Below are 12411 nucleotides of genomic sequence, written 5' to 3' on the forward strand. Positions count from 1 at the left end.
CATCCATAGCTCCTATGCAGTTTGGAAATTTTAAAATTTTTTGGATATTTCATCCCATTCTTGAGGAGTTTTGGGTATCTACAAACAAAAATCTGATGTAGGTTGTGTTTGTTTTTTAAATTTTTATTTACCTGTAAATATGTGCTTTTTAAACGATTGTAAATCGCATTACGGTAAATTTGCTGCCAGCACGAGTAAAGAAGGTATTAGTATTTTGAAATGGAGGGATAAGAGAATTGTTGCTGTCCTTACTACAAAAGATTCTGCATTACAGACTGTAGAAAAGACTACACGTTCTGGAAATAACATCACCAAACTTAAGTGTATAGTTGACTATAACACAGGAAAGTCTTCCATCGATTTGAGCGACCAAATGTCGTCATATAGTACAGCATTGAGACGCTGTACCAAGTGGTACAGAAAATTGTTATTTGAAATTATATGGAGGACTAACATCGTTAATGCTCATTTTTTATACAACAATAATGATTTGAGAATGCAGAAGTCCCTCAAAATTACTTAATTTAGGGAACAGGTAATCCGTTCTATGTTGCAAAAATACGCAACTGATGTACTACCACCGGTAAGCCTGGACACAAATTAATTCAAAAAATGATTGGAGATTCACCACGAAAAACCAAAGGAAGGTGTTCGGAATGCTACAAAAAATATGGCAAAAAAGGAACTGTGGTTGACGGAAAAATCAAATTTGCAACTCAAGTACAAACAATGTGCACCGGATGCAATAAAATGTTTTGTTTAACGTGCTTTAATAAATATCATTAGTTATTTTTTAAAAATAAAATATGTTTTCATTTAATATTTTATTTTTTTAATATTCACCAAAAAACCCATAGTATCCACAACCCATTCGCGTGAGATATCCACTGGGGCCACTACTTCACGTCTACAATGTAAAATGCATTAAACTGTGTATTCTATAGGAAACACCGGCTAACAATATATGGTCGTCTGGTGTGTCCTATAAGAAACACTGGCCTCTCGCGGAAGTCTAGTGTGTGTCCTATAGGAAATACTGGCAGTCAACCTGTTAAGAAGTGAATAAGGACTTTTAGTTTTAAGATAACATTATGTGGAAACCTTTCTATTAAATTTCCATAGAGAATATTTAAAAAATGTTTTTTGAATGTTGTAATGAATGTTGAAAATTACAATAGTTTTTAAGTTTATTTTTTAGATTTGATCATATAATGGCTAGTAAACATGTGTTGAAGATATCCAGTATTACTGAATTTTTCAATAATGACAACAAAATTATACGAAAGGGTGAAAATGCCGTTGAATCAAATCATGTGAAAAAAATGTTGTTTGACCCTGTTTTATTAATCATTAAGGGAGAAGTATTTGCAGGTATGAAAGACAAAACTTATAATGTTGAGGAAAGTTAACGATTTTTAAGTTTAGATGTGGGAATCTAAGTACTTAATTTTACCATTGCAGATTATGTTGAATAAATCATGGCAAATTACTGCTGCAAATTGTTCTTGTCCTAGGGGTATTAAATGCCATCATATAGCCACTATAGCTCTCTTTGGAGATTACAATATATCAATTACTGATAAAACATGTACGTGGAACATTCCTGACCAAAGTAAGACAGAACCTAAAACTGCAGAATTCCTCTCAGGCCACATAAAGCCATTAATAGAAAAATGTCATCCAATGAATCAGAAGAATTAAAGATCAAATTAAGTAGTTTTGGTAATTCTGTGGGATTCACTTGGCTTTTACAGGAAGAAAGTCAAGAAGCCGAAAGTATTGATATTCCATTAATTGAATATATCATTTATTCAGAGGAAATGAAAATTTCAATAGATACAAATGCTCATTTTCTAAAATGTTGTCAAATATATGATGCAACTGTAAAGAAAATAGCACATAAGACAACAGACCAGGTACTCAATGAAAAATAACATAAATACACAAGAATAGCAAAGTAACAAAAATATGTAACAAAGAGAACAGGGACTCGCATACTATGGAAAAAAAAGATTGGTACACTTGGAAATATGATATAAGATCCAGCCAAGAAACTTCCAGCTCCAGAAAGTTTATTCAAAACACTTATTGGTATGTACTGTTACATTTCTATTATTTTATTATTTGCAATCAAATCCAATGCCTAAATTCTTAAGGTTTTTCATCAGATTCTATTTCAATGAATTGTTTGCATATGTCTAAAAATGGTAGTGGAGGTTAACTGAACTGTTGATACGTTTTAAGAATATACACTATTATTTATAATAAACACATTTTGTTTCCTTTCATATCTAGCTAAAGTAAAATATTTTTTTTTATCAATTTTAGGGACTAGGATAATTTGGACGGCATCAAATCAATTCAGTGGGGAAGAACACACGAAAAGAGTGGTATAGAGTATCTCAGAAATCCACTGAATTTGGATGTGCAGCCTACTGGTATTTGGCTGACAATGTTAGGCTTATTAGGAGCTAGTCCAGATGGTTTAATTGGTGATGATGGCATTGTAGAAGTAAAGTGTCCATATACATTTCGGAATGGAAAATTATCTGAAAAATTGAAAAATTCAGATAAATATAAATATCATATAATGATCAGGATGAAATCCTAATTAATACTGGACATAACTACTACCACTAAATTCAAGGCTGCGTGCATATTTTAGGACGACAAAATTGTTATTTATGTATGTATAGAGATATTGAAGGAAATAATTAGTTATAATTGAAAAAGATTTGAACTGGGCCGCAAACATTGATCTGTTAGAAAATTTCATTTTAGCTATACAATATATTTTAACATTATTTACTAACTTTAGTGGGAACTAACCTCAATTTCAGTTAAAATACGTTTATACATTCGCCCCACGTTGGGCGCCAAAATAATTTTTGTTTCATTTAACACGTTCACTGCCAAATACGAGATATTTAATTTGGAGATTTAATTTCTGACGCCAACAAGGTGTTAATACGTCTATTGTTATTTATTTATATATTATATATTTTTTAGAAGTCCCACATGAAAAAGCCACCTATCTGGAAGATCACCTTCTCCTGAAGGTGGTTGTAGATGCAAAACCACTAACTGCAAAGATAACAGGTGCAGGTGTGTGAAGAATCGCAAAAAATGTGAACTGACTTGTGAGTGTGAAGAAAATATGTGTAAAACCGAGAAAAGGTAATGCTTTTTAATTTCATTTTAGTTATACATTACATTTTAACATTATTTACTAACTTTAGTAGGAACTAACCTCAATTTCAGTTGAAAATACGTTTATACATTCGCCCCACGTTGGGCACCAAAATAAATGTTATTTCATTTAACACGTTCACTGCCAAACACGAGATATTTAATTTCTGACGCCAACAAGGTGTTAAAGAACATCCCAGAGGTACTTTTCAGTGCGTCACAGTTTTTCGATTTCTTTCTGATGCATTAAGTTGGATGTGACGGAAAAGCGGTAGTTCCGTGATTAAACAGAACTTTATTGCAGCGTTAGAATAAGCTTACATACATAAGCGGTTCTTTCCTAACCTACGTTTGATTCGTTGATATTTAGATGCGCGCTTTCTCTAGCCAATCAAATACGCTTATTACTGAAAGATGACGTAAAACCTCGTCCATGCTGGCCATTCTTTCTAAGTGTTGAACAGCAAGTGACGGCTGTCGTTTAGGTCAATATTTGTACATAGTATTGGGTGTTTATTTGTATTTGTGTAGGGCCAACATGACAAGATATACGGAAAAAGAACCAGTACTAATATTAAAATTGCATAGATATTTTCAATTGGAAAAGGAAGCTGGACAAACATTATTACCAATTTCTGCTGTTCGTGAGGTAAGTTGAAAATATTAACCTGGAAATAAAATTGTTTTATTTACTGTTTATTTCAGCGTGTTGCTGAGGCGTTTGAAATTTATTTGCCAACTATAAGGCGATTAGCAAATGAAGGAATCCGAAAAGATTCTGATTATACCAACAAAGTAAGCGAATCAGTAGCCACTAGTTGTGAACCTAACTTGATTCTAAATAAATACCAACATACCATTAGGACTCGTATATACGGAATGTTTAGTAAAGGTAAGTTAAAGTCTCTATGCACATATACATATATATCTGTGGCTTGGAATAGAAAGGGCTGGTGTCACAACATGTAAACTCCAGTAATCGGCCATTGTTTGTATTTGGCCACATAGTAACCACCTTTGATTGTAGTTTATAAGCTGATTACTCAATACACATCAATATACTTATAAAAGTTAATATTGAAATATCCCTATGTTTAAAACAATTTGTATGCTAGAAATATTATAAATAATATAATAAAGGGGCACTTATGCTCGAATTTATAGTCGGTACTCAATCTCGTGCTTGAGCACGTGCTCCGCCAAGTCGAACTTACGTCAAAGTCATGCTCAACTCTTTGTTGTGTTCTATAAACGATACTTCGGGTATTCTCGTACAAGGTTGATCTCAAACACGAAAAATTAGTAAAAGTAAATTTCGAATAAACATCGAATAAAAAGAAGATTCTGTCAATTTTATCATAATTGTGACTAAACTTCTAGCGCCAAATTTAGTTTATGCTTTAGCACGCGCAAAGTTGGTTTATAGTATAGTATACTTACTGAAATTTTGTGTTTGATATTAATATTTTGTGTTTGAAATTAATATTGGATTAACTGTTTTAAGGTATGTAATATATTATAAAAACTATTTATTCTAGAGAATTAATTTTGTTACTGTGTCTGAGGCATAATTTTAGATGTTCAAAATATATGCTTACATGTATATTTGTTTTTGGATATACTTTTATGAATGTAATGCGTTACAATCATTATAATTATATTGTCTGTGTAAGCCGTAAGCTAAATAAATTGGTTATGTAAATTTTAGATGAGTGGAAATGGCAGTAAATATGCTCCTTACTCAACAAAGGCAAAAGTTCTCCTAATCCAGCTGGTAACTGAAAACGGTGTGGTAGAGAACAAAAGCACAGACGGTGCTTCGGCAATGGAGAAAAAGATGGCTTGGGAGTTCATAACAACAAATTATAACTGCCAGCCAGAGGTCAACAATATCAGGACCAGCGTCCAGCTTAGAAAATTGTGGAACAACCTAAAACAAAGGTAGAATACTTTTATTAGTTTAAGCAAATGCTTAAGTATTGACCAATAATTTTTTTATCATAGGAAACGCAAAGAAACAACAGCACTGAGTCACAGCATGTTAGCTACAGGTGGTGGTTTCCTGATAAAGCCCGAGTGTGATGGAGTGCTGGAATTTGTTAAAGAGGCTGTTCCCAATCTAGACGTCAGCATCGACTGTCCTTTTGACAGCACAGCAGTCTTTGAAAAAGGTAAATGTACTAAATTTGTAACTGTGCTTTACTCATAGTATAATTGTAGGACAAAAACAGTTCCACTAGCTAGGAAGATCAATATCAGGACCATCAGTAGTCTCTGACCCCCCTCACTTCTTTTCCACTACAGAGTTCAAAGAAATGGACTTGTTATGTAAGTATGACGTAATAATTTTGAGCAGTCTTTCTGTACACTTAATATTAGTTTCAGGTAATACTTGTAATAGGGCACTGGGTGCTATACCTCAAATATTGTCAGAAAATAAACAACGGTCCAAGAAAACGAGGGATACCATCAGAGAGCAAGACGAGATTCATAGGATGAAAATGAAGATTTTAGAAAAAGATATGCTGAGGGCAAAAGCCTTACAAGAGCAGCTGAGGAGAGGCAGAGAGCTACTGATGATGCTGAATTAGCTTTACTGAAGTTAATTATGCTATAAAAAAGGTAATTATAGATTTTTATCATGTTCGACTTGTTACTGGAATTTGGCTATATTCCAGTCGCTATAATTTTCATGCGTTACAATCATTCTAATTATATTGTCTGTATAAGCCGTACGCTAAATAAATTGGTTATGTAAATTTTAGATGAATGGAAACGGCAGTAAATATGCTCCTTACTCAACAAAGGCAAAAGTTCTCCTAATCCAGCTGGTAACTGAAAACGGTGTGGTAGAGAACAAAAGCACAAACGGTGCTTCGGCAATGGAGAAAAAGATGGCTTGGGAGTTCATAACAACAAATTATAACTGCCAGTCTGAGGTCAACAACATCAGGACCAGCGACCAACTTAGAAAATTGTGGAACAACCTAAAACAAAGGTAGAATACTTTTATTAGTTTAAGCAAATGCTTAAGTATTGACCAATATTTTTTTTATCATAGGAAACGCAAAGAAACAACAGCACTGAGTCACAGCATGTTAGCTACAGGTGGTGGTTTCCTGATAAAGCCAGAGTGTGATTTAGTGCTGGAGTTTGTTGAATAGGCTGTTCCCAATATAGAAGTCAGCATCGACTGTCCTTTTGACAGCACAGCAGTCTTTGAAAAAGGTAAATGTACTAAATTTGTAACTGTGCTTTACTCATAGTATAATTGTAGGACAAAAACAGTTCCACCAGCTAGAAAGCTCAATATCAGGACCATCAGTAGTCTCTGACTCCCCTCACTTCTTTTCCACTACAGAGTTCAAAGAAATGGACTTGTTATGTAAGTATGACGTAATAATTTTGAGCAGTCTTTCTGTACACTTAATATTAGTTTCAGGTAATACTTGTAGTGTGACACCTGCTGTTCGTACAAAAGAGGATGATGATGTGCTTCAAAGTGGTAAGTACTTAAAAAATGTAATAAAATAGGTACAATAACAATTACAATTTTAGCAAACACTCCTTCTTTTAGTAGGGCACTGGGTGCTATACCTCAAATATTGTTAGAAAATAAACAAAGGTCCAAGAAAACGAGGGATACCATCAGACAGCAAGACGAGATTCATAGGATGAAAATGAAGATTTTAGAAAAAGATATGCTGAGCGCAAAAGCCTTACGAGAAGCAGCTGAGGAGACGCAGAGAGCTACTGATGAAGCTGAATTAGCTTTATTGAAGTTAATAGACTATAAAAAAGGTAATCATAGATTTTTATCATGTTTGACTTGTTACTGGAATTTGGCTATATTCCAGTCGCTATAATTTTCAGGCGTTACAATCATTATAATTATATTGTCTGTGTAAGCCGTACGCTAAATAAATTGGTTATGTAAATTTTAGATGAGTGGAAACGGCAGTAAATATGCTCCTTACTCAACAAAGGCAAAAGTTCTCCTAATCCAGCTGGTAACTGAAAACGGTGTGGTAGAGAACAAAAGCACAGACGGTGCTTCGGCAATGGAGAAAAAGATGGCTTGGGAGTTCATAGCAACAAATTATAACTGCCAGTCTGAGGTCAACAACATCAGGACCAGCGGCCAACTTAGAAAATTGTGGAACAACCTAAAACAAAGGTAGAATACTTTTATTAGTTTAAGCAAATGCTTAAGTATTGACCAATAATTTTTTTATCATAGGAAACGCAAAGAAACAACAGCACTGAGTCACAGCATGTTAGCTACAGGTGGTGGTTTCCTGATAAAGCCAGAGTGTGATTTAGTGCTGGAGTTTGTTGAATAGGCTGTTCCCAATATAGACGTCAGCATCGACTGTCCTTTTGACAGCACAGCAGTCTTTGAAAAAGGTAAATGTACTAAATTTGTAACTGTGCTTTACTCATAGTATAATTGTAGGACAAAAACAGTTCCACTAGCTAGGAAGCTCAATATCAGGACCATCAGTAGTCTCTGACCCCCCTCACTTCTTTTCCACTACAGAGTTCAAAGAAATGGACTTGTTATGTAAGTATGACGTAATAATTTTGAGCAGTCTTTCTGTACACTTAATATTAGTTTCAGGTAATACTTGTAGTAGGGCACTGGGTGCTATACCTCAAATATTGTCAGAAAATAAACAACGGTCCAAGAAAACGAGGGATACCATCAGAGAGCAAGACGAGATTCATAGGATGAAAATGAAGATTTTAGAAAAAGATATGCTGAGGGCAAAAGCCTTACGAGAGCAGCTGAGGAGAGGCAGAGAGCTACTGATGATGCTGAATTAGCTTTACTGAAGTTAATTATGCTATAAAAAAGGTAATTATAGATTTTTATCATGTTCGACTTGTTACTGGAATTTGGCTATATTCCAGACGCTATAATTTTCATGCGTTACAATCATTCTAATTATATTGTCTGTGTAAGCCGTACGCTAAATAAATTGGTTATGTAAATTTTAGATGAGTGGAAACGGCAGTAAATATGCTCCTTACTCAACAAAGGCAAAAGTTCTCCTAATCCAGCTGGTAACTGAAAACGGTGTGGTAGAGAACAAAAGCACAAACGGTGCTTCGGCAATGGACAAAAAGATGGCTTGGGAGTTCATAACAACAAATTATAACTGCCAGTCTGAGGTCAACAACATCAGGACCAGCGGCCAACTTAGAAAATTGTGGAACAACCTAAAACAAAGGTAGACTACTTTTATTAGTTTAAGCAAATGCTTAAGTATTGACCAATAATTTTTTTATCGTAGGAAACGCAAAGAAACAACAGCACTGAGTCACAGCATGTTAGCTACAGGTGGTGGTTTCCTGATAAAGCCCGAGTGTGATGGAGTGCTGGAATTTGTTGAAGAGGCTGTTCCCAATATAGACGTCAGCATCGACTGTCCTTTTGACAGCACAGCAGTCTTTGAAAAAGGTAAATGTACTAAATTTGTAACTGTGCTTTACTCATAGTATAATTGTAGGACAAAAACAGTTCCACCAGCTAGGAAGCTCAATATCAGGACCATCAGTAGTCTCTGACTCCCCTCACTTCTTTTCCACTACAGAGTTCAAAGAAATGGACTTGTTATGTAAGTATGACGTAATAATTTTGAGCAGTCTTTCTGTACACTTAATATTAGTTTCAGGTAATACTTGTAGTGTGACACCTGCTGTTCGTACAAAAGAGGATGATGATGTGCTTCAAAGTGGTAAGTACTTAAAAAATGTAATAAAATAGGTACAATAACAATATCAATTTTAGCAAACACTCCTTCTTTTAGTAATGCACTGGGTGCTATACCTCAAATATTGTCAGAAAATAAACAAAGGTCCAAGAAAACGAGGGATACCATCAGACAGCAAGACGAGATTCATAGGATGAAAATGAAGATTTTAGAAAAAGATATGCTGAGCGCAAAAGCCTTACGAGAAGCAGCTGAGGAGAGGCAGAGAGCTACTGATGAAGCTGAATTAGCTTTATTGAAGTTAATAGACTATAAAAAAGGTAATCATAGATTTTTATCATGTTTGACTTGTTACTGGAATTTGGCTATATTCCAGTCGCTATAATTTTCAGGCGTTACAATCATTATAATTGAATCGGTGAGATGAAAAAGGTACACATTCCAAAAAATGCGAATTTAAACTGAGATAGCCATTTTGTTTCTAAGATCAAGTTCCATCTATGGAGTTGAAAAAGGTACACATTACATTACAAAATATTACTTATGCAGAGCTCAAAATATTCCGTTGAGTTGAAGAAGGAACACATTCCTGGAATGTGTCCCTTCTTCAACTCGACGCGTGTCACACAGCGCAAGTGTAGTGGGAGTCCGCACAGTTATCGTTTGCGCATATCCGGCTTCTACACATAAACGGCCAGTCATTTATCTGTTGTTGTTTAGTTAGTGTGGAGCTGTGTTATAACGTAAACAGTTAACAGTGAATAGTTATAGTGTGTTATTTGCGATGTCGAGTTCAGACAGTGAAAATGTAGAGCCACGCCGGAAGAAGGGAAAGTTAAATAAAGAATTACATGTCAGAGAGATGGAAAAAATTGCTAGACGCAAGGGTGAAGAGTTTGTTACGTCATCAGGTAAACTAGTTGAAGCTAAACAAACTGGCCCTGACTGTCAGTGTAAGAAACAGTGTATGTCTAAGCTATTAGATGAAGACAAAAAACGTATTTTAGAAAAACTTTATGCTGGCCAATCAAAAAATGAACAAGACACCTTTTTAATGGGGTGTATTGAAAGATTCGATGTCAAACGGCACAGACCAACAGTTGATCATTCAAAACAAATCAATGCCTCATTTAAGTATTATGTGATCGTGTCTGGAAATCGTTCAGAAGTATGTCGCAAAGCATTCATAAGTTTGTATGCAATTTCACACAAAATAGTTATCAGACTCACAAATCTCTTGGCGAAGGGAATGTCTCCTCTTGACATGAGAGGCAAGCATTTAAATCGTGTTAATACTATTCCAACCACTATAACTACCAAAATACATGAACATATCGATTCATATCCTAAATATTTAACCCATTACACTAAGCAACCTATAACCTATTTGGATGCTAAGTTAGATGTACTGAAAATGTATGATATGTTTCTTCAAAAACACCCTGACCTTGGAACAAAAGTAAAGTACGAGTTTTTTCTAAAATACTTCAAAGAAAATTTTGGATATAGATTTGGGAAGCCACAAGTCGACGTATGTTCAACTTGCGAAGACCTTCAAACTAAACTAAAATCCACTACATTGAATGATAACGCTAAACGTACCGCTGCTGCAGAGCTAATAGTGCATAAGAGACGTGCAAAAAAATTTTACACTAAGCTCAATGAAGTGAAAGAGTTGAGTAAAACTAGACCTAATGTAATGGGGATAGTTTTTGACTACATGCAAAACTTACCGCTACCCAGTTTGCCCGTACAAGAAATGTTTTTTCTGAGAAAGTTATGGTACTATGTATTTAATGTTTATGATTTTAAAAACGATAGGGCAGTATTCTACACATACCCCGAAGGTGTTGCAAACAAAGGACCAGATGAAGTCACCTCTTTTGTATTAGATTTTCTTCAAAATGAAATCCCTGCAGAGATTACGGAACTCCACATTTTCAGTGACGCATGTGGCGGCCAAAACCGCAACCACACTATGGTGAGGGTACTTTCAGCCCTAACTATGACCGGTAGATTTACATCAATCCATCAATATTACCCGGTAAGAGGGCATAGCTTTTTGCCATGCGATAGAACCTTTGCAGTTATTAAGAGAGCAGTACGAAAATATGATCGCATTTATTCTCCAGACCAATACAAGGCCATCATAGAAAACGCCAAAAAGATTCAACCAACTTACAAAGTAAAAGAAGTAAAAAATGAAGATGTACTAGCCTGTAAGAAGTGGTGGCCTCTTTACTTTGTTAAATTACCAAAAAGCCTTGAAGATAAAAGAATATCTTTTGCCATAAGCAAATATAGTTATCTGATTCACAGAAGTGACCGGAAAGGATACGTGGTAGCGTCATCGTTCATTGGTGGTTTTCTCTCACACACCTTTAAACTTACAAAATCCAATGATGTAGTGCTTCCTTCAAGCAAGGCTTACGATTATGGAAAGGTACCTATTAAGGCAAGCAAGATCAATGACGTCATGAAACTCATCAAATACATTCCAGAGGAATACTTGCCCTTTTATGATGAACGTCGTACTTGGCCAACGACAGAAGCTGAGACCCCTGATGAAAATGATGAAAATTAACTTTCCATTATTGTGCTGTAAACTTTTTTTATAAATCATGTATGTATTTTAATATTACATTGCTATATTTCAAATTATTTTGTTTCATGTTGCCTTAAAATCTCATTTGCAAGATATTGAGTGTAAAAAGGGACACATTCCATTATCTAAAATGCTAATAACTCAGACATAGTATTAAAAAAACCAAAATAACCATAACAGTTGAATGTCTTCCATTTACTTGTGAAACTTCATAATGGAACCATTTTCTGTAACATATTTAGTTTTGCAGATAAACAGTTTTTTTTAGTTCCTGAAAAATAGCCATTTTGGAATGTGTACCTTTTTCAACTCACCGATTCAATTATATTGTCTGTGTAAGCCGTACGCTAAATAAATTGGTTATGTAAATTTTAGATGAGTGGAAACGGCAGTAAATATGCTCCTTACTCAACAAAGGCAAAAGTTCTCCTAATCCAGCTGGTAACTGAAAACGGTGTGGTAGAGAACAAAAGCACAAACGGTGCTTCGGCAATGGACAAAAAGATGGCTTGGGAGTTCATAACAACAAATTATAACTGCCAGTCTGAGGTCAACAACATCAGGACCAGCGGCCAACTTAGAAAATTGTGGAACAACCTAAAACAAAGGTAGAATACTTTTATTAGTTTAAGCAAATGCTTAAGTATTGACCAATAATTTTTTTATCGTAGGAAACGCAAAGAAACAACAGCACTGAGTCACAGCATGTTAGCTACAGGTGGTGGTTTCCTGATAAAGCCCGAGTGTGATGGAGTGCTGGAATTTGTTGAAGAGGCTGTTCCCAATATAGACGTCAGCATCGACTGTCCTTTTGACAGCAGAGCAGTCTTTGAAAAAGGTAAATGTACTAAATTTGTAACTGTGCTTTACTCATAGTATAATTGTAGGACAAAAACAGTT

General features: G+C 35.0%; 1 protein-coding gene across 1 annotated transcript; it reads left to right on the forward strand.

Moving 5' to 3' along the window:
• Window positions 1–8151: 8151 nt before the first annotated feature.
• Window positions 8152–8930, forward strand: LOC140451552 (uncharacterized). Its single transcript, XM_072545414.1, has 3 exons — window positions 8152–8423; window positions 8487–8810; window positions 8862–8930. Exons 1-2 carry the CDS (start codon window positions 8191–8193, stop codon window positions 8689–8691), a joined length of 438 nt encoding a protein of 145 aa, XP_072401515.1. The 5' UTR covers window positions 8152–8190; the 3' UTR covers window positions 8692–8810; window positions 8862–8930.
• Window positions 8931–12411: the final 3481 nt, after the last annotated feature.

The sequence above is a fragment of the Diabrotica undecimpunctata genome, chromosome 9 (genome assembly GCF_040954645.1).
Source record: "Diabrotica undecimpunctata isolate CICGRU chromosome 9, icDiaUnde3, whole genome shotgun sequence".
NCBI classification, from domain to species: Eukaryota; Metazoa; Arthropoda; class Insecta; order Coleoptera; family Chrysomelidae; genus Diabrotica; species Diabrotica undecimpunctata.